This window comes from Carcharhinus amblyrhynchos, chromosome 3 (assembly GCF_965287045.1).
Source record: "Carcharhinus amblyrhynchos chromosome 3, sCarAmb.v2.hapA, whole genome shotgun sequence".
Lineage (NCBI taxonomy): Eukaryota > Metazoa > Chordata > Chondrichthyes > Carcharhiniformes > Carcharhinidae > Carcharhinus > Carcharhinus amblyrhynchos.
In genome coordinates, this window is record NC_137326.1 from 123,362,180 (window position 1) to 123,389,906 (window position 27,727).

General features: G+C 42.0%; 1 protein-coding gene across 3 annotated transcripts in view; it reads left to right on the forward strand.

Annotated features, from left to right (window-relative positions):
- The window catches only part of trpc1 (transient receptor potential cation channel, subfamily C, member 1), a 72,911-nt gene that overhangs the window by 7,776 nt on the left and 37,408 nt on the right, over positions 1–27,727 (forward strand). For all 3 annotated transcript variants that reach the window (XM_080185950.1, XM_080185952.1, XM_080185953.1), the window contains exons 2-7: positions 5,480–5,631; positions 5,722–5,823; positions 10,339–10,541; positions 15,612–15,743; positions 18,924–19,119; positions 19,769–20,105. In XM_080185950.1, coding sequence (XP_080042076.1) covers positions 5,480–5,631; positions 5,722–5,823; positions 10,339–10,541; positions 15,612–15,743; positions 18,924–19,119; positions 19,769–20,105 — 1,122 coding nt within the window. The remainder of the gene's footprint in view (positions 1–5,479; positions 5,632–5,721; positions 5,824–10,338; positions 10,542–15,611; positions 15,744–18,923; positions 19,120–19,768; positions 20,106–27,727) is intronic.

Below are 27,727 nucleotides of genomic sequence, written 5' to 3' on the forward strand. Positions count from 1 at the left end.
TGATTGGTCGACCCATGTTGGACGTGGGGGGCTCGAGGAAGAGTTCTTGGAATGCTGCCGGGATAGTTTCCTCGAACAGTGTGTGTTGGAGCCGACGAGGGAGCGAGCTATCTTGGATCTGGTGCTATGTAATGAAGCGGGTAGAATTAGGGACCTTGTGGTGAAGGATCCTCTTGGGGAGAGTGATCATTGTATGGTGGAGTTTCTGGTGCAGATGGAGGAGGAGAAAGTGGGTTCCCGGACACGCGTCCTTTGTTTGAATAGAGGGAAATACGGTAGGATGAGAGAAGAATTGGCGAATGTGGACTGGGAGAGCGCGTTGGAGGGAGGGTCTGTTAAGGAGCAGTGGAGGATCTTTAAGGAGATCTTTCTTGGTGCTCAACGGAAATTTATTCCGATGGTCAAAAAGGATAGTAAGAGGAGAGGTAATAAGTCGTGGATAACGAAGGAGGTGAAGGAAAGTGTTAAACTAAAAGCGGAGGAATTTAGAGTAGCTAAGAGTAGTGGGCGAGAAGAGGATTGGGAGAGGTTCAAATGTCAACAAAGATTGACAAAGAAGTTGATAAGGAAGGGTAGGAGAAACTATGAAGCTGGGCTAGCGCTTAATATAAAAAAGGATAGCAAGAGTTTTTATAAATATATAAAAAGGAAGAGGCTGGCTAGGGTGAATGTTGGTCCTTTAGAGGATGAGAAAGGGGACCTAGTGGTAGGGGATGGGGATATGGCTAAGGTATTGAATAACTTTTTTGTTTCTGTCTTCACGGAGGAGGACGTGAATAATTTGCCGGGTGTTAGCGATAGAAAGGTGGTAGGACTGGAGGGTCTTAATGACATTACTGTTACTAGAAAGGCGGTGCTCGACAGACTGGAGGGGCTGATTGTGGACAAGTCCCCAGGACCGGATGGAATGCATCCGAGGGTTCTGAAAGAAATGGCGGAGGTGGTAGTGGATGCCTTGGTGGTTATTTTCCAAACGTCGCTGGATTCCGGGGAAGTGCCGGATGATTGGAAAACGGCTAATGTTACGCCGTTGTTTAAGAAGGGTGCCAGGCAAAAGGCGGGGAATTATAGGCCGGTTAGTTTAACATCTGTGGTAGGTAAAATGTTAGAATCTGTCATTAAGGAGGAAATTGCGAGACATCTTGAAGGGAATTGCTTGATAGAGCAGACGCAGCACGGTTTCATTAAAGGGAAGTCGTGTCTGACAAATTTACTGGAGTTCTATGAGGATGTGTCTAGGGCGGTGGATAGAGGAGAGCCGGTGGATGTGGTCTTTCTAGATTTTCAGAAAGCGTTTGACAAAGTGCCTCACAAGAGGTTATTGCAGAAGGTCGAGGGACATGGAGTTGGGGGTAGGGTGTTAGCGTGGATAGAGGATTGGTTGTCAAATAGGAGGCAGAGAGTGGGGGTCAACGGGTGCTATTCGGATTGGCGGATGGTGACTAGTGGAGTGCCCCAGGGGTCGGTGCTGGGACCTCAGCTTTTTACCATTTATATAGATGATCTGGAGGAGGGAACCGAGTGTAGAGTGTCGAAATTTGCTGATGACACCAAGATTGGGGGAACGGCAAATTGTGCGGAGGGTGTGGAGAGTCTGCAGAAGGATCTAGATAGGCTGGGCGAATGGGCCAGGAAATGGCAAATGGAATTTAATGTTGGCAAGTGTGAGGTGGTCCACTTTGGTAGGAAGAATGGTAGGAAGGACTATTACTTACGAGGCGAAAAACTGCAGCAGGCGACGGTGCAGAGGGACCTCGGGGTCCTTGTGCATGAGTCGCAAAAACCCAGCTTGCAGGTGCAGCAGGTGGTCAGGAAGGCGAATGGGATGCTGGCCTTCATAGCGAAGGGGATTGAATATAAAAGTAGGGAGGTCTTGCTGCAGCTGTATAGGGCATTGGTGAGGCCGCAACTGGAGTACTGTGTGCATTTTTGGGCGCCACACCTGCGCAAAGATATTTTGGCCTTGGAGGGAGTGCAGAGGAGGTTTACTAGGCTGATACCGGAGTTGAGGGGGTTGAGCTATGAGGAGAGGCTGAATAAACTGGGCTTGTACTCGTTAGAGTTTAGAAGAATGAGGGGAGATCTCATTGAGACGTATAAGATGATGAATGGGATGGATAGGATAGAGGTGGAGAGACTCTTCCCGCTCAAAAAAGACAGTAGGACTAGGGGGCACAGCCTCAAGATAAAGGGGAGGCGGTTTAGAACGGAGTTGAGGAGGAACTTCTTCACTCAAAGGGTGGTGAATCTCTGGAATTCTCTGCCCGTTGAAGTGGTGGAGGCTGCCTCGCTAAATATTTTTAAGAAGCGGGTTGATGGGTTCTTGATAAGAGAGGGGATTAAGGGTTATGGGGAGAGGGCGGGAAAGTGGAACTGAGCCACGACAGATCAGCCATGATCTTATTGAATGGCGGGGCAGGCTCGAAGGGCTAGATGGCCTACTCCTGCTCCTATTTCTTATGTTCTTATGTTCTTAAAATATCGGTAAAATGAAAAAAGTCTACTGCTGGATTAAGGCAGCACTGAGATGATGCTAAATAATAGCTGTGGGATGAAATTCAGGCATCACCTGTAAATGCTGCTGTCACATGGTGTATCTTATATATTTAAAAGGGTTGCAGGTTGCTTTAAGAGCTGATCGTATGATTTGATGGTGGTGTCATTAGGGTTTTGCATTCAGTTTGCATTTTGTGCAGTGAAGAGAACATCTCTCAAAAAAACCTGTTATGTGTTACTTTGAATCTAATTGTGCAAACCATGCTCTATTCTTTTTATTGAAACCCACAACCACTAACATAGTTAGCTCATTACAGTTTACATGAATCTACACTAAAGATTTTTTTCCAATGGATAGTCAAATTATAAGATCAGATGGAACACATTATGCCCAAAGAATGCACCATGGAAAGAAGCAGAATAAATTGTTTAGTACTCAATACAGAAGATTTTATAGTCTGTGGCTAATAGATAGACAAATTAAAAATGTGTGGAATGAAGTTTATTATTCACTGTTTGAACTGCAAGCATGAGGATAATTTCATTTATATTTTAAGATATGTGTATTGCTGCAAGTGATGGTCATTACTTAACTCTTCCACTTTACCTCATTTGCTTTTCACTTCTGGAATACTGTAATGACTTCAATCAGGCCATTGTGGTTACACCCTCCTATTGGGGTATGAACTCACTGATTAAGGATCTACAAAAAGAGTTCCCTGATTAAGGATCCAATTGATGGATCAAGCAGGGAATCTTTGCCTTGTATTTAACTGGGAGTGCCAGTTCCTCTGACACCCCCGGAGGCAGGCTGCTGATTGACAGCACTCTGTGTACCGCTGTTAAGAGTTTGTAAATAAAGGGATTTTGGTGAAGGGACTTTTGCCTCTGCACTCTTATTACAATTACGCATGACAAGGTATTAAAAGATGTCCTGATCTAAGCTCAGATTCTACTTTGCTCATGAGTTAGTCATAAAACTGGCTTCAATATTTAGCTCTGAAACTTCAAGTAAAATAACAACACAGAATATCCATTTAATGCAGCAAAGTATTCCAAGGTACTTCACAGGAGGAAATTGGAGGATTCCTCTTGTAAAACATGTGACTCCTATTTCCCTCCCTATGAAAAGTGTGGCTGCCAGTGAAAAATTAAAGAATGCATTGAATAGAAGATTGTAGATTTCTTGGTGTGTTGTTGGGTTAGAGGAGGTCGGCATAAGAGGGAAGGACGAAGCCAGATAGATTTCAAGGCAGGATGAAAATTTTAAATTGAAGGCATTGCTGGATGTGGAACCAATGCGGGTTAGCGAGCAGATCATTTTCAGTCACAGCGCTAAAAGAGGAACTTCTCTTTTTTCCTTCATTTCTGTCATTGACCATGAATGTGGAACTATCATTCTGAAACGTTCAAGCTCATTTCAGAAACCTGCCTCAATTAGCAACCTTGCTCAGAGAGTCATTGGCATTATACTTTGTTTTTCAATTGGGATGTAGGCATCACTGGCAAGAACAGTATTTATTGCCCATCTCTAATTGCCCTTGAACTGACTGGCTAGCTTGGCCATTTCAGAGGGCAGTTAACATTGCTGCGGATCACATGTAGGCTGGGCTGGGTAAGGACACAGATTGCCTTCTGCAACTGTTAGCCCCTTTAAGGGGGCGTGCATTGGAATGGTCAAATGACCAGGATTGCCCAATGGAGAATTGGCGCAGGGATCAAAGTGCACAATTTTGTAGCCAGATTAATCCGAGAGTTGAGAATGAATACATCAGTTGTATCACCTTGTATTCAGTTTAAAGTAATGTAAAATTTATTTATTAGTCACAAGTAGGCTTACATTCACACTGCAATGAAGTTACTGTGAAAATCCACTAGTCGCCACATTTCGGTGCCTGTTTGGGTACACTGAGGGAGAATTTAGCATGGCCAACTAGCACGTCTCTTGGACTGTGAGAGGAAACTGGAGCACCTGGAAGAAATCCGTGTAGACTCAGAGAGAATGTGCAAGCTTCGTAGTGACCCAAGCTGGGAATTGAACCTGGGTCCCTGGCACTGAGAGGCAGCAGTGTAGTCACTGTGCCATCATCCTAAACATACCGTTGTTTATTAGCTAACCGGTGGTTGTCAATTATTGCACTTCCCTAAAGGGCAATTGGATTTTTGACAACAGTCGACAGTGGTTTCATGATGACCTTGACTGAGGTTAGCTTTCAATTCCAGATTGTATTGGTTGAATTACAGTTCCACCAGCTGCTGTGGTGGGATTTGAACTTGTGTCTCCAGACCAATAGTCCTGGCCTCTGGTTTACTAGCCCAGTGCCATTACTATTGCACCACTATCCATGACAACAACAGTATATAACAACAATAGAAAAATTGGAAAAGTAGAAATGCTCTTAGGGATGGAATTAAAAACCCAATTGCGGCAGAGCAGCAATAACTTTGGTTCTGACATTACAGAATCCTACAATGCAGAAGGAGGCCATTCAGCCCCTTGAGTCTGCACCGACCCCAGTCCCATCCAGGCCCTATCGCCATAACCTCATGCATTTACCTTAACTAGTCCCCCTGGCACTAAAGGGCAATTTAACATGGCCAATCCACCGAACACACACATCTTTGGAGTGTGGGAGGAAACTGGAGCACCCGGAGGAAACCCATGCAGACACAGGGAGAAGGTGCAGACTCCGCACAGATAGTGACCCAAGTCAGGAATCGAACCCGGGTCCCTGGAGCTATGAGGCAGCAGTGCTTACCACTGTGCCACCATGCCATCCCGTGTTGTAACTGATTTAGAAGTTTGTGATGTTTACATGGGCTGTATAACAAGTAACATGTCCCATTCTGGAACACTTTTATTTCACATCCTCCACCCTAAACACCATCACAAATGATTGTATTTTGTGTGAAGCACATGCTTTTTTTAACATTAAATTGGATGACATGAAGTTTTTAATATCTGCCACTCTGGTTGTTTCAGGAGACAATTACATGGTCAAAAAGCTGCTTGATGAGAAGTTCAGTGAGCTGAATATAAACTGTGTGGATGTGCTGGGGAGGAATGCCGTCACCATAGCAATTGAAAATGAAAATCTGGATATCCTGCAGGTTCTCTTGGAACGTGGTTGTCAGGTGCCAATATTTTGCATTGTTAAGTGTGTTTTTCTGTTTTCCAAACGTAAATCTTTTAAAAGTTGAGTACCTTCTTTCTATTTGTTCCAGACTACAGATGCACTGCTGGTCGCGATTAGTTCTGAGGTTGTTGGCGCTGTTGATATTCTTCTCAATCATCGGCCCAGACGATCGTCTAAGCCAACTATAGCGGTTGGTGAATTTTTGTTTCTGTTATGCTCTGTGTAACTCTCAATGCTGTTTTTAGTTTTGCTGTACCATGCACCTTTCTCCAGCTTACTGGTAGCCCTGTGACCTACCTTGGAGTGATGTGGAGATGCCGGCGATGGACTGGGGTAAACACAATAAGAAGTCTCACAACACCAGGTTAAAGTCCAACAGGTTTATTTGATAGTAAACGCCACAAGCTTTCAGAACGCTGTTCCTTCGTCAGGTGAGTGGAGAGTTCTCTCCACTTTCCTGACGAAGGAACTCTGCACTCACCTGACAAAGGAACAGTGTTCCAAAAGCTTGTGGTGTTTACTATCAAATAAACCTGTTGGACTTTAACCTGGTGCTGTGAGACTTCTTACTGTTCTTATCTTAGAGTCCCATAAGAATTGGTGTTGGGGTCTACCCTTTACAATCAATATCAGTGAGGGAATCGAGTGTGATTTTTTCAACTTTGCTGACAGTACAGAGCTGAATGGGAAAGTAAGCTGTGATCAGGATGCGAGGAGATCGCAGAGGTATGTGGAATGGTTACGTAATTGGACTAGAAGGTGACAGATTGAGAATAATGCTGAGAAATGTGAGTTTATTTAATTTGGAGGGAGAATAGAAAAGTATTTGCTTTTCTTTGCACACAAATCTTAGAAAGTTGATACGCAGTTACAGCAAGCAATCAGGAAGGCAAATGGTATGTTCACCTTTTAATGCAAGAGGGTTGTATTATAAGAATAAGGAAGTCTTGCTGCAATTATGTAGGGCTTTGTAAGGCCATATTTGGAGTACTGTATATAGATTGGATCTTCTTGTCGAAGGAAGGGTATAAGAATATATGAACTAGGAGCAGGGGTCGACCATTCAGCCCCTTTAGCCTCAGAGGCTTGTCTTATATTCCTCCCTTCGAGGGGATGCACTACCAGTTCATTGAATTGATTCCAGGGTTGAAGAGGATAATTTGAGTAGAATTAGTTAACATTCTGTGGAGCTTATAAAATTCTTAGAGGACTTGACAGGGTAATTGCTGAGATGCTGCTTCTTCCTGGCTTTTGAAAGCAGGGGTCAATCTCTCTGGATAACTGGCCAGCCATTTAAGACAGATGACAAGAGATGTCTGCACTCAGAGGTTTGTGAACCTTTAGAACTCTCTGCCCTCAGAGAGATATGAATTCTCAATTGTTAGATATATTCAAGTCTGAGATTGTTAGATTTTGGGCATTAAGTGAATTTAGAAATATGGCCAGAATTGTACTGCCTCTGGGGTGGGCGAGGCTTATAGAACGGAATTCTCTGTTGGCCCCGGGCGGGACTTTCGAGTCTTGCCTGAGCGAAGCCATAAAATCTCGCCCAGGGAGTTAGTATGAGAAGATGGAGTTGCTGTAAGAGATCAGCTGTGATCTTATTGAATGGAACAGCAAGCTCCAGGGCTAATTGCTGCTCTTATTCCTTATGTTTGTCTCTGCATCTTTTCTAATGGACCATTATCTGAGTGTTAGGCATTTCATTTTTTTTTAACTTCCTTGAGCTTTGAAGAAAGAGTTTTGCTTCCAACAGGCTCTTCCTTTGAACAACCCAACTACAACTGGAAGCCCACCATAAGGTGAACTATTTTCAGCGGGTCAGGGGCTACAAATAAAAAGAAAAATCTTTGATCTGGACCTGTGGCGGAATACAGTAATGCATTTATGCTTCAAACAAAATATTTAGCAGATTCGTAATGTTTATTTGATCAGTGCCTCTTCATGTGGGTTTGGCCGTTCACCCACAGGCTGCGGTGATGACATGGGGCACAACCTAGTAGAATCCTGGCTGGCTGTAATTCTGCGGAGGCAGAAGTCCCTTCATCAAAATCCCTTCACTTAACAACTCTCACAGCTGTATACAGTGTTAGCAGTCTCCCTTTGGGTCATGGTAGATTGACCTTTGAATGGCAATTTGCTATAGAATATAGGCTAGCAGCCATGAATATCCAAACATTGAAAATTTGATCATAGACAGACTGTTTTGGGGGAACATTAAATTGAAGCGAGACAGCACTCCACTGCAGGGGATGAGTTCTGGCTCCCTGGGTTCCCTGTGCACTTCTTAACATCAATTCAAATAGCAGCATAGGTACAATTTCCTTTTTACCCTCTTGATTATGGATGACATATGGGTTAGGCGAGAAGATAGTGGAAGAAGAAATACTTTTAAAAAAAGTTTATTTTGTGTATCTTTGTGTTTAATCAAAGGTGTATTGTATTATAGTATAAAATAAGTTTTTCTTTAAAAAAAACCATCACTCATCGAGGGAAATGACATTTGCCAGTTGTTTAAACTGGCTTCAGACTAAAAGGGAAAACCTTCCTTTTTTCATGAAGCTATGCTGCAATGATCTATAAGGCTCACAGCACTTGCAATTAAATTAACAAACAGCGAGAGGTCTATCTGAACTGGTAACTAAAAAAGTTTCCCTACATCACTTTCTTGTGTGATCGCGACATAAATGAAAATGAGGTAGGGTTCATGGAAAAATCTAACTTATTTAATTTGGCTGACATTCCAGATGTTGGCAGAAGGATCAATGTAGATTTTGTGTAACATTAGCAAGTACAGACCATTGATTGATCCTTCCATTCTGGAACGAACAGCAACACCATAGAGTTAACACAACAAATACTATCTCTAGCACTTGAACCCTTCCTCTGCTGAATAAACAGGGTCTTGGACAGTTACACAACAACTACTGTTTCTGCCACTTGCAATGTTGACTAAACAGAAATCCTGTACAATTAATTGCACCAGTAAATCTACATTGATTTTTCCAAAACAACTGTCTCTACTGCTTATGCAATACTTTTTCTGAATAAACAGGGACTCCATACAGTTCCATATAATGTCATCTTTGTATTAACTGTAACCCCAGTGAGCAAGTAAGAACTCTGTAGAATTACACAATAAATTACGATCCTCCTACGACCCTGCTAAAGTCGATCAATAGAATGACTCATTCTTTTAGAAAGCTCTGCAATATCTTTTCAATTGTTGTTATTTGTAGCAGTCATTTGTACTTTTTAACTTTAAAACAGTGAGATTTACTACAGGTTTTTAAAAAATGCTCCATAAGTAAGTGCAATTCTGACTCAAAACATATCTTTAGCATCATTTCAGCCTGTACTTTAAGGCCCTAGTTTTACTATGTTATGGCTTGGGCATTCAATGTGCGATATATTAAGTGTTGAACTGTCTTAATTTTAGCAAGGTTTGAAAGATTCCCTCATAAAATTAAGATTCCCTCATAAAGTTATGCCTTGTGTGTCTGCTTTTGCACACCAATGTGTGCTGAATTATAATTTTAAAGATCTAATCTTCTTTAAAATCACATTACTCTGGGTGATAAGCTAATGTCTCTTACACAGTAAGTCTAATAGAAACTATATGCGGAAGTGTGTGAGAGAAAGACAGTAATAAGTACAGTTGGCGAGAAGCTTAACTTAAGGCTGCAGGTTTTGAGTATTAGGCATCAAATTTAAGATGATGGAATGTTTTGTGACCTACGATGGAAGTTTTCCCAATGTCAGAATGAGTCAGTCACATTTCATTATCCCTGGGGGCCGACTTGCAGTTGGTGAGGCCTAATGTACATATAGGAATGTCTAATGCTTGTATTCTGCTAAATTCAACCCCCTAAAATGCTGGATTCTCCTTTCCAAAATGAGTTAATATGCTAACGTAGGTGTTGACCATTGCTATTTGTACAAAACTTTGAAACAAACAAGACTTTTTTAATGAGCAATATTTTAATTAATGATTGAAAAAGTTGAAATCTTTTGATTCCATGTTTCACGCAATTAATCAAAATAATTAATGCAAAATTACCTGTTCAATTTAGTTTTCAAAATTATATTAGTGTAGATGTGTAATGTTCACTATTGAGTTTAATATTTCTAATTACGTAAAGCAAGAATAAAAACTGTGCATTTGAACATGATTTATTTTTAGAAATCTAATTGGTGATTTTCTTCAGATAATGTTCAAATTTTAATTTAAATACACAATCACAAATTACACCCTATTTTCAAGTACTTTATTCAATAACATTTGTAATTAAAACAGACATTAATGTTTATCATACAACATTTTCCTCCCCATTGTGATATTTCTATCCTGTTATGGATCCCACCCTTCCAAAATTCATTGCTCTAATATTTCCTCTATAAAGATACTCACCGAGGTTGCCAACCTTGCCTTGCTGCAAATTGACCTGGTGTCATGGGGATTAGCAGGGTAAACATGTGGGGTTACAGGAGTAGGGCTTGGATTGGTCAGTGTAGACTTGATAGGCCGAATGGCCTCCTTCTGCACTGTAGGGATTCAATGATTCTAAATCAGGCAGTTATGGAACATTCAATCTATTGTGAAACACATCAAAAATAATAAGCAGTGGATTCTTATGCACTATGTTACACTGGTGCACTCTATTCATATTGCTCTCTGTCTTTTGGTTGGAATTTGTCCAAATAGAAATTAATGCAGCGAATTCAGAATCCTGAATACTCCACCACAATGGATGTGGCTCCTGTTATCCTTGCTGCTCATCGCAATAACTATGAGATCCTGACCATGTTGCTGAAACAGGACCTGTCACTGCCAAGACCACATGCAGTAGGATGTGAATGCACATTGTGTAATGCAAAAAACAAGAAGGATAGCCTGCGCCACTCTAGGTGAGTAAAACAACTTTATAATAGAACAAATGTGTTTGTAATGATAATTGTTGCAGTTAGATTTATAAAGGTAAGTGCCTCAAAATTAACATGAGGTACACACAAAAGTTCTAGCTGATTTGGGCTGAGTTAAAAGTCACAAGGGATCTCAAAGGCGTCAGAAACACAAAACTGGAAAAAATCATGCTGATATTTTTCAGCGGAACTTTCAAAATGAATCTCCCACAGAATGCACGAGCTGAAATCTTGCAAAGATTCAGGGGCAGGGCCTGTTCTCACTGGAGAGGCTCACAGCCATTGCGCATGTACCAATCTGTCATAGTGGTGATTGGCACTGCCGGCCTCCCAATCAAACATGTCCGGGCCAGCCTTAACCCGCCCCCAAACAGGTGCTGAGTCCCGATCACTGGCCTCCCTTCCTGTCACTGATCACAATGCAGAGTGGCAGTGGGACCCCTCACTCCCACAGATTGCCCCTCGGAGGCCCTGTCTCCCCCCCTTATACCCAGATCCATTAGGCCCACCTCCTTGGTATTGCCTGGTAGACAGTGCTACGATGCTCCCTTGGGTATTGCTGTTTTGCCCCTTTGGGCAGTGCTGGGGGCCCAGGATGGCACTGCTAAGTTGGCAATGCCCAGGAAACACCCCAGCCCCCTTACCCCTGACCTTATGGGGGGGCTTCAAGTGCCCCCCCTTCACTCCAGCAGAGTCTGGCCACCAGTTTCCCGCAAGTGGAGAGCTATTGTAAAACCTGCTGAAGTGAAACATTCCTAGTGTTTGGGGGAGAGGCGAGAGGAGATTTCAGTCCCGGGCCTGCTAATTATACGTTAAATAGATTAAAATGCTCATTTGAATAATTTATTCAGCTTCATGCCGATTTCCATCACGGAGCTGACAGTGCCGGAAATCCAGCTGCTGGAGACACACGGAAGCCATGGTGTCCAGCAGGAATCTCACTAAACAGCCACCGTTCGAGTCTCCCGACCCGCTGTGCTGCTAATCGCCCACATAACTTTGCTTCTTGTTTTCAGCTAGTTGCTATGATGTAAAATGCTGAAAGGTTAGAGGCAGGAAAACCTTCAATAACTTTCAGAAGATCATTGGATAAATGCTTGAAAAAGGGGGGAAAAAAGTAGCGATTTTATAAGGCTTCTTAACAACACCCATGACCCATGCCAATCATGACCAAGGGCAGCAGGTGCATGGAAACACTACAGCTCCCAAATTACACATCATCCCATTGTCCAGATGTGTCACTGGGTCGAAATGCTGAAACTTCCTTTCTAAATGCCTTGTTGAAGTACCTCTGCTGTGTGGATTTAAGCAGTTCAAATGAAAGGCTCACACACATTCTTTCAGGGACAATGAGGGATGGGCAATGCTTTCTGGCATTTCCAGGAATGCCCACATCCCTCGATTTAAAAAAAAAGGTGCTAATTGCATCTTCTTTTAAAGGGTCAGCAGTTACACATTGGACTGAATGGACTTCTGTAATGTAAGAACCTATGTAGACAAATAAAGAAAAGTGTTCACCTCTCCATCAGGCCATCTTTGTAGCCACACAATAAATATAATTTAGAAAGTGTTTTTGACATAGATTATTGATACAGTACTGGAAATAATAACAGAAAGATGAAAATGGGAGCCCTCTCACTTGTTACTCGATTATGCCACATTTTGGTAATTGACTTGCTCTGAAATGAGATGATATATAAAACCCAGTGTAAGGATAACATGTGCATTGTATTTGTGCTGACCAAAGAACAATCTTCCTAATCCCACTTTCCAGATCTTGGTCCATTGCTCTCTGGGTTACGGCACTTCAAGTGCACGTTGATTTTAATACTCTGAGGATTTCTGCCTCTACCATCCTTTCAGGCAGTGAGTTCCATGCCTCTTCCATTCTCTGGGTGAAAAGATATACTTGTGATTGTCCTCGAATCCCTTCAACAATCATCTTAAATCCAAACCCACTGGTTATTGGTCCTATCCATTCTAGCACCATAGTTTTAGAGATAATTAAATTCCTCTTCAGTCTGACTTATTCCAAAGAATACATCCAACCTCAGCTACCCTTACCCAGTCAGGCCTACATGTGACTCCAGAGCCACAGCAATGTGGTTGACCCTCAGTTGCCCTCCTAGGCAACTAGGGATGGCAATAAATGCCGTAAAAAGTCTCATAACACTAGGTTAAAGTCCAACAGGTTTATTTGGTCGCACAAGCTTTTGGAGTGTCGCTCCTTCTTCAGGTGAGTGAGGAATTGTGTTCGCAAACAGGGCATATATAGACACAAACTCAGTTTACAAGACAATGGTTGGAATGTGAGTCTTTACAGGTAATCAAGTCTCATAGGTACAGATACTGAGCGTGGAGAGAAGGTTAAGCATAGGTTAAAGAGGTGTGTATTGTCTCCGGCCAGCACAGTTAGTGGGATTTTACAAGCCCAGGCAAGCCATGGGGGTTACAAATAGATATACCCAGTCTTCAGGAGAACAGTGACCACAACACCACACAATCTTGTCACAGCAACCTCTGCAAGATGTGCTGGATCGTTAACATGGATGTTCTCACGTGAGAACATCATCCACCAGGTACATAGATGTATAGATATAGTTATCGATACATGAACCCAAGGTCCCGGTTGATGCCGTCCTTGTGTGCGAAACTTGGCTAACAGTTTCTGTTCAGTGATTCTGCATTGTCGTGTGATGTGAAGACTGCCTCGGAGAATGCTTACCCGAAGATCAGAGGCTGAATGCCTGTGACTGCTGAAGTGTTCCCCGACAGGAAGAGAACACTCCTGCCCAGTGATCGTCGAGTGGCGTCCATTCATCCGTTGTCGTAGTGTCTGCTTGGTTTCTCCAATGTGCCATGCCTCAGAACATCCTTTCCTGCAGCGTATTAGGTAGACAACGTTGGCTGAGTTGCAAGAGTATGCACCGTGTACCTGGTGGATGATGTTCTCACGTGAGATGGTGGCATCCATGTTAATGATCCAGCGCACCTTGCAGAGGTTGCTGTGACAAGATTGTGTGGTGTTGTGGTCACTGTTCTCCTGAAGACTGGGTAGTTTGCTGTGGACAATGTTCTGTTTGAGGTTGTGCGATTGTTTGAAGGCAAGGAGCGGGGGTGTGGGGATGGCCCTGTTGAGATGTTTGTCTTCATCGATGACATGTTGAAGGCTCTGGAGAAGATGTTGCAGCTTGGGGAAGTACTGGACGACAAAGGATTATCTGTCCGCCGTGTCCTGTGTTTGTTTTCTGAAGGGATCAGTGCGATTTTTCACTGTGGCATGTCAGAACTGTTAATCGATGAGTCGAGTGCCATATCCTGTTCTTTTGAGGGTGTCTTTATGAGGCATGGTACATTGGGGAGACCATGCAGACGCTATGACAACGGATGAATAAACACTGTTCGACAGTCACCAGGCAGGAATGATCTCTTCCTGTCGGGGAACACTTCAACAGTCACGGGCATTCTGCCTCTGATCTTCGGGTAAGCGTTTTCCAAGGCGGGCTTCATGATACAAGATAACGCAGAATCACTGAGCAGAAACATCAGGATCTTAGGTTCATATCACACTATCTGTAACCCCCTTGAGTTGCCTGGGTTGCAAAATCTCACTTACTGTCCTGGCTGGAGACAATACACATCTCTTTAACCTGTGCTTAATTCTCTCTGCACTCACATTGTCTGTACCTTTAAGTCATGATTACCTGTAAAGACTCACAATCCCAACCATTACCTTATAAATTGAGTTTGTGTCTATATACACCCTGTTTGTGAACAAAACTCCTCATTTGAAGAAGGAGCGATGCTCCAAAAGCTTGTTCTACTAAATAAATTTGTTGGACTTCAACCTGGTGTTGTGAGACTTTTTACTGTGCTTACCCCAATCCAACGCTGGCATCTCTAATAATAAATGCTGGTCAGCCAGTGAGGCCTATGTCCCACGAATGAATTTTAAAAATCCAATATTTCACCACAGCTGAAAGTCTCCAAAACTGGCCATATCCTTGTAAATCTCCTCTGTATGCTGTCTGGTGTAATCTCATCCTTCGTGTAATGAGGTGACCAGAACTGTATGCAGTACTCCAGCTGCTGTATATCTAATGCTTTCCGGTCCTAGCACAATCTCCCTGAGTACTTTTGCATTCTATGCCTTGGCTAATAAAGGAAAGTATCTCAGATGCCTTTTTAACTATCTTATCTACCTATCCTGCTGTCTATGGGGGTCTGTGGATAGGCATTCCCAGGTCCTTGTTCCTCCACACCTATACGTTTGTCCCTGCTTCGCAGGCCTCCCCAGAGGCATTATTACATTCCTCTCTGGATTGAATTTCATTTGGCACTTTTTTGTCCTCCTGTCCATTGTATTGATGTCGTTCTGCAGCCTGTGGCTTCCTTCCTCATGATCAACCACTTGGCCAATTTTTGCATTGCCTGAAAACTTTTTAATCATGCCCCCTATGTTTACACTGAAGCTTTGTGAGGGATCAAAGCTAGGGATCTTGTGCGCAGATCCCTAACAAGGTGCGTGTGACTTCTTGTGAATCCGACTTGGATTTCCAAGCATCATCAGCTTGAAGCGGCATTATTCAGGGCTGAACATGTGTTCTGAATGGGCTTGCATGACTTCAGGTGGTGTTGATGAACTTCACTGAGATCCTGGGTGGATGTGGAGATCTACACTTAACAATGTTTTGTGCAGTGATGTAGCAATCATTCACGTTATGTGTTTAAGAACAATCAAACAGAATTTCCAAAATTCACTTGACCAAATTGGGATTCAGAATCAGACCACTTGGGTTTGAAAATCTAAAAATAAAGGCTCCCGCTATCTAGTCAAGTATTAATAATTTGGCTATTATTTCAACGTCAAAACATTTGCGCCAATTGGATATCCATATTTGTCAAATATTAGTAACAGCACCTTTCTCAAAGTATATTCCACAATCCCAAAGTCTCAGAATGCCTTCATTAGCGTGTTATGTTCAAAATTGGAATGACATTTAAGCTAAAACAATGTGCTGGACAATGTGAAGGACAGAAGTTTATTTTATGTAGGTTTCGTCTTGACATCTATCGCTGCCTGTCTAGTCCATCACTGATAATGCTCACAGAAGAGGATCCTATCCTGAGGGCCTTTGAACTCAGTGCAGATCTAAAGGAACTGAGCCTTGTGGAGGTGGAATTCAGGTACAGATATTTGAGAGAAGCATCTGATAATCACCAAGAGCCATACGTTTAAGATGCAGAATAAGAATTCAACGCTCATAACAAACGTAAATGAACACTGGGTGGGAGTGTGAGGCTTGTTTTTTAAATAGACACACTTCACCTTTCCACTGTCCTTCAACTACTAGGTCTAGTGTGATTTATTAGTGTGATTTATTTAATATTCCTTATTGCTGTGTCTGCCTCTCTTTCTGTATCCAAACCAAATCCTTTAAAGAGATAATCGAAGAAGCAGACCACAAGGAAATGAAGAAAGTTAATAATATACAAATGGTTGCTTTAGAAAATTTCACAGGTTATTCTACAGCATTGGAGGGAGGCACAAAAATCTTTAGTTTCCCCTACCCTGCAATTAAAGTTAACACCTGTGTGCTCTTATAATCATATGACAGAGAGTGCAAGCGCATAACAATTGTGACCTGCTGCACCATGAACAAACTCCTGTTCAAACACTTAAGAGTCCATGTGTTAATATTTTCTTCTTGACTTAGTATTACATTTTTATAGTCACTTTGGTTATAATGAACTTGAATATTGCTGAGAAAGGAGACATGCTATCGAAGCTTTTCACATTGCACTCATCAGGACAGATGCGAGAATACCAAATTTCAAAGGGAAGATCAATTTATACTGCATGAAAAATGGTGTGCTAATTGGTCGACAAGCTAGCTGTAATTGGTCGAGATGTTGTCATGGTGAATGCATCAGTGAGCTTTTTATTCAAAAAGGTGCAACATCTGGAGATATTCCTTTTGCCTGAAGAGGACAGGTCCTTGCATGTCTAACGTTAGATGTGATTCTGTGACTGGGCAGCACTTGTCGAACAATCTGAATGTCCCAAGAATTACACTAACAACCAATTTAAGATTATCAGTTACAATGGAGCTTCATGCTGGAAGCTACATTTATTTATATGCATACTCATTTAATTTTTGCTGCATTTTTACATTTGTAGCCACACTGTTCAGTAATCTACTGACATAGATCCCTTTCTTCACTGTGATTTCCACCAAAGTGTAAAAAATCACTATCAGGCGTTACTCCAATGTGCTGTAAAATGAATGAGGAAGTTCTGTTAACACTGTGAACCTTTTTGCTAAAAGAACCTTTTTAATAGTGCTGGGAAAATCTGTGACTTGCTTGTTGCTGCTAGCACAGTTTGACTCCTTCCTGTACGCCCTGGAAACATCTAGCCCTTGTTACAGTTGAACTTGGCATTGCCCTGATATTATTCCATCAAAGTCTCACCTAGGTAAGATATGAAAATCAGTTAAACTATGTGAGGATAAACTTCATGATGAAACTGCTATTGACATAAAAATGTATCACCAGTGAGGCAGACCTTTGCAACTTGTATTATGCACATTGTAATAGAAATTTGCCTTGGTCAGTGTTGCAACATGGTTGGTTTGCATCTGCCACTTGTTTAATGAGCCACCTAACACTAGCTTCCTTTGATTTCTGTGAAACCAATTATCGGGCAGAGTGCGTAATTGCAATAGCGCCTACCTTGTACTGTCACCCAAAGCAAATATCTATCCTTTGATGTCTTCCAGTCGCAGAATCATAGAATCCCTACAGTACAGAAGATGGCCATTTGGCCCACCAATTCTGCACCGACCCACCAACAGAGTATCTTACCTAGGCCCACCCCACCCCGCCCTATCTCCATAACCCCAGGAATTAACCCCACCAATCTCCCTAATCTACCGCATTTTGGAACACTGAGGGACAATATATCATGGCCAATCTGCCTAACCTGCACATCGTTGGACTGTGGAAGGAGACCGGAGCACCCAAAGGAAGCCCACGCAGACATGGGGAGAACTTGCAAACTCCACACAGTCACCCAAGGCTGGAATTGGAGTCTGGGTCCCTGGAGCTGTGAAGCAGCAGTGCTAAGCTCTGTGCCACTGTGCTGCCCGTGAGCTTGTTTTGACAAACTCTTTATTAATTGCATGGCTGAGCCGCTGACAGTTAAAGCTCATGGGTTTGTAAAACACACTCTCTCAAAACATTGATGAAAATCCCTGAATTCACCATTTTTAATAGCATTTTAATTGTCCAGCCCATTAACCTGCGTGGCTCAGAGTTAAATATCTAGGAAAGTGAAAACATGTATTTTATAAACCACCTTTTCATGTTCTCAGCATACCCCAAATATTCACAGCCTGTGAAGTACTCTCAAAATATAGTCACTGAAACAAACAAATGAGCAGCGAAGAGAGACATTGTTAGAATGTAACCAGGTGACAACCTTGTATTGGGTGTAATGTGATCAATGGGAACAAGATGTAAGGGTCAGTTGACCCAATAAGCCATGGAACCAATTACAGAGCGATGTAACAGTCAGCTGACCAGCTGATTCACTATAAATAAGAAACTATGTAGAATTGTGGTTAGCTTGGGGGTGGCCCAGGGTGAGGCCCCAAGTTTGGAATAATGATGTTTCTTTATCAAATCCTTTCTTTGATTTGTAAGTTGGAGTAAGTTTTGTTGTATTTTGAAGAGTTCCTCCTGATGAAACATACATGACCAGATAATTTGCTTTTTAATGATGTTGGCTGAAATGTCGACTTTGCCAACTCTACTGCTGTTCTATGAGCAATGTCACTATTTTATGCCCATCAGAGTGCGTATCGTATCAGTCAGTATATACGTCTCATCTGAAGAATGGCGCCTCACCCAGTGTAGCACTCCTTTAGTACTGCAGTGAAGCATCAGCCAGTGGACATGTGTCATGTCTCTGGAGTGGGACCTAAACACTATGATTCAGAAATGAAGCACCATTTGTCTGTCTCGTTAGATGTAAAATATCCCACAATGTTATTCGAATAAAAGCGGGACGTTCTTCCAAAACCCTGGTCAACATTCCTTCCCCCTTAGCCAACACCATCAACCTCAACTCATTTCATCTTTCATTCATTTGCTGTTTCTGGGAGCTTGCTGTGCCACGATTTGACACTGCATTTGTCTTCAAAGCAACAGTCAGTGCACTTCACAGGTAATTCAAAAGATAACATACTTTGCGATACCCTGATCATGCGAAAGGCCTATTTAAATACACGCTTGATGTTTCTTCCAGGATTAATGTGACAGAACTATGTTTAACTAAAACGAGTTATCTGTAAACGTTTTCAGGAATGACTATGAGGAGCTAGCACAGCAGTGTAAGACCTTTGCAAAAGATCTCCTAGCGCAGGCCCGGAATTCTCGCGAACTGGAGGTTATCTTAAATCACACGTCGAGTGATGAACGGATTGATAAGAGAGGATTACTTGAGGAGAGGATGAACCTAAGTCGACTTAAACTGGCGATTAAATACAACCAAAAGGAGGTACATATTCTATCGTAATCTGTATCATTGTGGCCCTATTCCAGCATGCAAGGTATGCAGTGGGTGTAAGCAAACATATTGACCGAAAGAAATGGACAACCAGTCTTTGTTCAAGGGAGCACCTACCAGTGACCCAGGTGCCTGACCCTGCAGAAGGATCAGGAATCAAGGGGAGGTCATATTATTCTAAAAATATCAATAGGCACCAGGGTCCCCATTGTTGCATCTTGGACGTTGACCAATAAAAGGAAGGGTGGAGAGGGAGGCCAGCAGTACAGGCTGATTTTACAGACACTCCATTGACCCCTTTTTGTTTGTCCACCTTGGTGGGAATGGTACCATTGCTGAGAACATCCCGATGTGGGAATTCTCGACCCTACCCCAGCCCTCTGGCCCCAGCCCCTCTAACATTACAAGCCGTAGGTGGGGGTTGCGCCCACAGCAGAAGCTTGCAGCATTTCCAGGACCACACAGACTCCCACACTTTCTCTGCACTCCCAGGAAATCTGCAGCCTGATAATCGGTCGAATACCCAAGTAAATGCTGAGGGATTATGCCCAGTAAGTGCACTGTATAAAGTCGGAAACTGTGGCGTCGGAATGTAAAGCAAATGACTGTACTGTCTTCCATTTTTCCATATATCCTGCAGTTTGTGGCTCAGTCCAATTGCCAGCAGTTTCTAAACACAGTCTGGTTCGGCCAGATGGCAGGCTATAGACGGAAGCACACCTGTAAGAAGATTCTGACTGTTCTGTCAGTTGCCGCCCTGTGGCCAGTGCTGTCCCTCTGCTACCTGCTAGCACCAAAGTCTCGAGTTGGACGAGTCATTCACACTCCTTTTATGAAATTCATCATTCACGGTGCATCGTATTTCACTTTCCTGCTGTTACTGAACTTATACTCACTGGTGTACAATGAAGACAAAAAAAACACAATGGGCCCAGCGCTGGAGATGATCGACTACCTCCTGATTATTTGGATAATTGGTAATTCAAGTTATATAAGAGCTCTCCTTTTCCCTTCCTCTCTCTTTCTGTCACTGTCTCTATCTAACTATACAGTAGGTGGCTATCAGTGAGTCCAACTTTAACACAGTTGTTCAGTCCTGTTGATGTTTTTAACTAAAGGCAGAGTGATGCCACATGCACTAGTTGAGACTGATGGAGGGCAGCAGAACCTAATTGTATCATTTATTTTACGTCATCCAATGGGAAGTCAAAGCAAGGCTTCACAGATGAGTGCCTAGACCTCCTTGAATCAGACTCACACTGAATGTCTCAGTTAAATTTTCTCAATTCACACCCAGGTTATACACAGAGTTTGTACTGATTCTTAATCTGCTTTGCATCGAGACAAACTGAACTGTTACTGTAGCAAAGGACAGCACGGTGGTTAGCACTGCTGCCTCAGCATCAGGAACCCGGGTTCGATTCCCGGCTTGGGTCACTGTCTGTGCGGGTTCTGCAGGTTCTCCCCATGTCTGCATGGATTTCCTCCAGGTGCTCCGGTTTCCTCCCACAGTCCGAAAGACATGCTGGTTAGGTACACTGGGTATACTAAATTCTCCCTCAGTGTACCCGAACAGGCACTGGAGTGTGGCAACTCGGGGATTTTCACAGTAACTTCATTACGGTAACGTAAGCCTTCTTGTGACACTGATAAGTAAAACTTACAAACCTTTCTTTTCAAAAAAAGGCTGATTTTGATGCAGAGATAATGTGTAGAGGCTTACATCACAGGGACATTATAAAATTTACCTTACAATGGACTATTGATAAGCTATTAGAAACATGGAAAATAGGAGTAGGAATTGGCCATTCGGCCCTTTGAACCTGTTCCATCATTAAATATGACAGTGGCTGACCCTCTATCTCAACACCATACTTCTGCATTCTCCCCACACCCCTTGATGCCTTCAGAGCCTAGAAATCCATCCATATATTCAGTGACCTGCCCTCCACAGGCTTCTGTAGTAGAGAAATTCAGAGGTTCACCATCCTCTGAGTGAAGAAATTTCTCCTCATCTGAGTTGTAAAAGACCTACCCTATATCCTGGGACTGTGACCTCTTGTTCTAGATCCCACGGTCAGAGGGAATGATATCACTGCATTCAGTCTGTCCAGCCCTGTCAGGAATTTATACATTTCAGTCAGAACCCCTTTCTGTCTTCTAAACTCCAGTCAGCAAAGATCTGCAGCACTGTCGAGCTGTCAAGTTATTTAAAAACCTTGCCTCTAAATCTTGAAAATAGCCATTCTGCCATGTCACCGAGTTAAAAAAAATTGGTACTTACAATTTTAATAGCTGTTTGTTGACATAATCCTGAACTGATTATTATAGTGGTTTCACTGCTTGGCTGTTTCCACACCCATCACTACTATAGAGGGAGTTGGGGCTGTAAGTTTGCAGTTCGATTGACAGCTCCAAGACGTTATTGAGGGATTAGCCATCTTGATGTGGGGGCTATGGATATAAATGTTTGTTCTTTTCAATGTGATGAAGTTTGTAATAGATACTTAAAACTTTATTTCACTTCATCGTGGCTTCTGAGTCTACCCATGGTGAACGCTGGATGATTTGTCAAAGATCCCATTATTTGGGGCACTTTTTCCCCAACATTTGTCCTATACAAGTGCGAAACCATGATAAAGTCAGGTGTGAGGCCATTAACACAATCTGTGCCCGCATCTATGCAGATGGCCACTTTACCGAGGTGGCAATCTGATTTGCACCCGAAACGGGCGCAGTGGTGATTTAAATGTATTTGCATGCATTTAATTTGAATTAATGAACTGCCCACCCAACTTTATCAGCATCTCCCCCTTTACCACCGCGTTCGCCAATCTGGAATCACATCTAAATGGACATGCTGAATAGAAGTCTGTTTTGGGCCCTCCAGCTGCTGAAGAGGTGAGTTCAGAGCTTCCAGTGGCTCTCTGACTCAGACCAGTAGTGGCGGTGGGCAGATCTTTGTCTCGTGGGCGTGCTTTTTCAAATTTTTTTCTAACTGCACATGTGCGGTTCAGAGCTCCAATTGTTTCGGGTGTGCTAAGCCCCGCCCACAGTGCGATTCGGACTCATGACTTTTTTTCAGGCTAAGTGCTAATGGGAGCGCCTGAATGCAGATTTTCAAGTTGGAGCTGAATTGTGTCCAGATTCAATACTTAGAATGAAAATGATAAAATCAGGCCCTCAGAGTATAAGGAAAAGGGGCAATGGGATGAATGGGAGGTCATGAGTTGGCACTAAGTTGACATGGGGTTATAAGGCATTATGGGGATAGGCATGGTGGATATGAGGTGGTGGGTAAGGACATGGGTTCACTTGAGTTGACATGAATGGGAGATGGGGAATGGGAGAGGTGTAAGACTATAGGGCCTAATGTTAAGTAAGACAACTGGGACGGTTTCAGAGTATCTATACAGGCCTTTTAAACAGACCCACTTCAGCACTGGGGCTGCCTCTGAACTGTTTCAGGGCGGCGGGTCTGACTCCAGCACATACCTGTTTCCTCTCCGGAACAAAGATCCCATTATTTGGGGCACTTTGTCCCCAACATTGGTGAAGCAAGGGAGGAAATTTCCTGCCTGTGCATCTACCTTTCTGAGTGGAAATCCAGCCTTTAGTATTTAATTGTGAACCTTTGTGAATATTGGAAAACAAAACATTTCAGCTCATGTGAGAAAATAACAGGGGAGTGGGATGACATAGATAATTTATGGTGTGGAGATGCCAGCTTTGGACTTGGGTAAGCACAGTGAGAAGTCTTTACAACACCAGGTTAAAGTCCAAAAGATTTATTTGGTAGCAAACACCACTAGCTTTCGGAATGCTGCCCCTTCATCAGGTGAGTGGGAGTTCTTACCATAGATAATTCATCCAGGCTCAGCTATAATTTTTTATGATTCTAAGATGCTCTTTGCTTTAAAATATCAATGGTTAGAATAAGACACCATTCCTAAATTCATTTTAATACCAAGGTGATAATGTTTTTAATGTTCCTGTTTGCCTTGCATTCCTAAAAGGTTAATTATTCCTAAAAGGGTAATGTTAGTAAGCATTTCAGGAGTGGAATTGTGGGATCTACTTAACTAGGGTTCCGAAGTCTTAAAATTTTAGCTAGGAGATACTGGAGACAATGATACAGAATTGTTCAAATTCCCTTTTGCAAGGTCTGTGTATTGATTACCAAACTTCACATTCTGAAACTATTTCAAGATTACATTGCCGAAATCTATTTCACAGCTCCATTGTTAATCCCCAAGAATCAGCACAGATGAAGGGTTAATTTTTTTTATCAGACAAATACAGAACTCGGAAGTATACACCCTTTGGGGTCATGAAGGGAAAAGACAGAAAATTGTTATCATTTTTAACTTTCCGACTTTAAATGTTCCATTGCTCATGTTATAATCAATTCTAATTTGTTAAAACTTCTGGTAATTAAATGATCAGCCACATTTTTAAAGAGATTAAAACTGTTCCATACAAACCTTCTGTGAGGCTTCTCTGTATAAATTTGCATGGAAATACTGAGATTAATTTCTGAGGACTTGGGCCAAATTAGCGACTTGTTTACATATTCTTACTTATTGGAAGTTTTAGGTTGAGGAATCTATGTGTACTTTGATACTAACACTTGGCAGCTTTATTGGCCAATGTGATTTCTGGTGGGACAGTGTTTAGCACTGCTGCCTCTCAGTGCCAGAGACCCAGGTTCAATTCCCAGCTTGGGTCATTGTGCAGAGACTGCACGTTCTCCACCTGTCTGTGTGGGTTTCCTCCGGTTGTTCTGGTTTCCTCCCACAGTCCAAAAGACATGCTGGTTGGGTGCGTTGTCCATGCTAAATTCTCCCTCAGTGTATTTAAACAGGCACTGGAGTGTGGCAACTAGGGGATTTTCACAGTAACTTAATTGCAGTGTTAATATAAGCCTACTTGTGACACTAAATTTTCTCTTTTTTGTGGGGAGGAGGAGGGGATTTATGAGGGTGAGAAGAAAGGGAAAAACATAAAACAAAAATAGCAGACTAAAAAAATGGAGCCGCAGTATTAAGTGATAGTTTGACGGTACTAATTTGTTGCTATCTAATGAGCTCTTATGTTCATGAAGCTAACTAGCAGTCCAATGATAGGCAATAGACTTATACTGAATGGCACTGCAGTCCTTTGAAACAAATTTCTGTCCCTTTGCAGGAAAATTCTGTGCCTACTGCCTTGGCATAAATCTGGGGGGGGGGGTGGTGGCCTGAGTGTTATAAGGAATGCTTGATTTTCAGTTTCATTGAAAGAACTGGGTTTTGTTTTTTGAACTAAATTTTGATTAAGAGATCATACTGCGCAACTTTGACTCTTCCAAGGGTTCAGGAGGTAAAATCTGATACTGAATTGTGGATAGGCGGGAAATGCTATGTTTGATCTCCCCTCTCTACTTTAGCTACTCCCTTCATTTTTATATAATTATAAAAGCATTTAACTTTTTATGTTCCTAGCCTGTTTTCTCTCCATGTTCCATTTCTTCTCTTCTTCTCAGCTTTTAATATACTATATCACAACATATACTATTGCAATATTATAAGCCTCTTCTTTAAAATTAACAATTTCTTTAACTTCCTGAGTGAGACATGGATGGGTGTTGTTGAGTTTTTGATTTTCAATGGAGTGTATGTTTGCTGAACATTTTGAATTGTTTCTTTAAAATGTTTCCCACTGCTTATTGACCATCTTTTAGTCTATTTAGCCAATTAACCTCAGCAAGTTCTCCCCTCAAACCTATGCAGTTGGCTTTGTTTAAGCTAAAGATTCTTGTTTATGATTGGAGAATGATACTTTCAAATTTAACATGGAATGTAATTGTATTACAATCACTGGTTATTTTACTATGAAATTACTAATTACCTTGACTTGTTACAACACAATACTAAATCTAAAATAGCTTGATCCCTAATTGGTTCCAAAACAAATTGTTCCGCGAAACATTCTATAAATCCATCTTCTAGATTACCCTTGCCAATTTAGTTGGTCCATAACTCCTAGCAAACGTACATTCCAATGAGAAAGAAAGACTCTGAAGGATTGGAAGAACCTACCATGGTTAACCAAGGAATTTAAGGAGGGTGTTAAGTTGAAAGTGGAAACATAAAAGCTATATGAAGATTAAAATGTCCCATGATTATTATATTGCATTTATTATATACTCCAATAATTTATTGTTTAATGATCTATCCAATGATATAATGATTTAGGGAAACTATGAACTATTCTGACCAATGTTTCTTGACTCTTGCTATTTATAATCTCCACCTTTACTGATTCAATTTCACAATCATCGGATCCAAGACCCTTCCTCACTAATGTCCTTATGAGATCGTTCCTTTTTTCATATTTGTTCATGGGACCTGGTGTCACTGGCTGGCCAACATTTATTGCCCATACCTAGTTGCTCTTGAACTGAATGGCTTGCTAGGCCCATTTCAGAGGGCAGTTGAGAGTCAACCACATTTGCTGTGGCTGTGGAGTCACTGTGGGCCAGACCAGGTAAGGGTGGCAGATTTCCTTTCCTAAAGGACATTAGTGAACCAGGTGGGTTTTTCCGACAGTTGACAAGGCCATCACTAGGTTCTTAATCCCAGAATTTTCTTTATTGAATTGAATGTCTTTATTGAATTAAATATCCAGGAGCTTCCAATTTGGCAGGAGATGCACCTCCGGTGAGGATGAGAGGGTCAGGCACGCACACGCACACACCAGCAAGCATTTATTTAATGTTTAGACATTGTGGCATTGAGTGTGTCAAGGGACAATCTCTTCCCTAAATGTTTGTTTATTTAACACATATTTCTCCACATATAATCAAAGACTGCCTTCAACAACTTGTATTTACATAGCACCTTTAACATTATAAACCCCTCACCAAAATAACAACAACTTATACTTATATAAGACCTTTAATGTAACAAAATATCACAAGGCCATTCACTGGAGTGGCATAAAGCAAAATTTAACAACATTTTAAAACCACATAAGGCAACGATCAGGGCAGGAGGCCAACAACTTAATCAAAGAAATAGAATGTAAGGAGGGTCTTAAAGGAAGAAATAGAGGTAGAGAAACAAGAGAGATCTCGGGAGCCAATTTCAGAACTTACAGCCCAGGCAGCTGAAGGCATGGCCATCAGTTATGGAGTAAATAAAATCAAGATGCTGAAGAGACCTGACTTCGATAAGTCAAGGTATCTCAATGAATGTGGCACTGGAGGACCTTACAAAGATAAGGTGCAATGAGGCCATGAAGGAATTTGAAGACAGGATAGGATGAGAATTTTAAAATTGACTGGGAATCAATATCGGTCAGGGTGATAAGTGAACAGTGCTTCGTACAAGTAACCCATTTGGTTCACTAATGTCCTTCAGGGAAGGAAATTTGCCACCCTTACCTTTTCTGGCCTATACATGACTTCAGAGCCACAGCAATACAGTAATGTGGCTGATTCTCAAATGCTTTCCAAGGTCAACTAGAGGTGGGCAACAAATGCTGGCTGGCCAGCAATGCCCATGTTCCATGAGTGAATAATAAAAAAAAATTGGATGTTAAGCCGGCAGTGTTACGGAGGTGGAAATAGATGATCTTAGTGATGTTGCTGACACATGGTTGGATGCTGATCTTGGGGTCACATCAAACACCAAGGTTGCAAGTGGTCTGGGAAGACATGGAGGGAGATAATGCATGACTCCTAGCAAACATACATTCCAATGAGAAAGAAAGGCTCTGAAGGATTGGAAGAACCTACCATGGATAACCAAGGAAGTTAAGGAGGGTATTAAGTTGAAAGTGCAAACATAAAAGCTGGCAAAGGTCAGTGGTAGGCTGGAAGAGTGGGATAGATTCAGAGTTCAGCAACAATAGACTGAAAGAAATCAGGAAGGAGAAAATAAACTGAGGGTAAGCTGGTGAGAAACATAAAAACAGACAATAAGTGCTTTTTTAAAAAAATATGTTAAAAGGAAGAAAGAAGTAAAATAAAACATTGCCCCCCTTAGAGAATGAAACTGGGAAAGAAATTATGGGGAACAAGGAAGTGACAGGGGTTAAATAGATATTTTGCATGGCTCTTTATTGTCGAGGATTCTACAAGCATCCCAGAAATAGTAAAAAATGCAGAGAAGAATGAAATATAGTCACCATCATCAGAGAATTAGCTGTAGGCTTGAAGTGAAAGTCTACAAATCCCATGGAATTGATGATTTGCACCCCAGGATCTTAAAGGAGTAGCCAGAGAGGTCACGGATGATTTGGTAGTCATTTTCCAAAAATCCTTGGATTCTGGAACTGTGCCAAATGATTGGAAAACTGCCAGTGTGACATTCTTGTTCAAAGAGGGGGAGGAGGAAAAATGCAGGAAGGTACAGGCCTGTTAGTCTGACTTCAGTTATTGGAAAATTAGTAGAGTAGAAAGGGTTTGGCCAGCTAAGAGAAGGGTTGAGTTTTGGAGAGGAAACGAGTAGGAAGAAAAGGAGAGGGTGCTATTTTGGGGGGAGGTTCTGCTTGCGCAAAATGAACAAATGTGTGTTCCCAGCAATATTTTTGTTTCAAAAAAAAATGTGCAAAA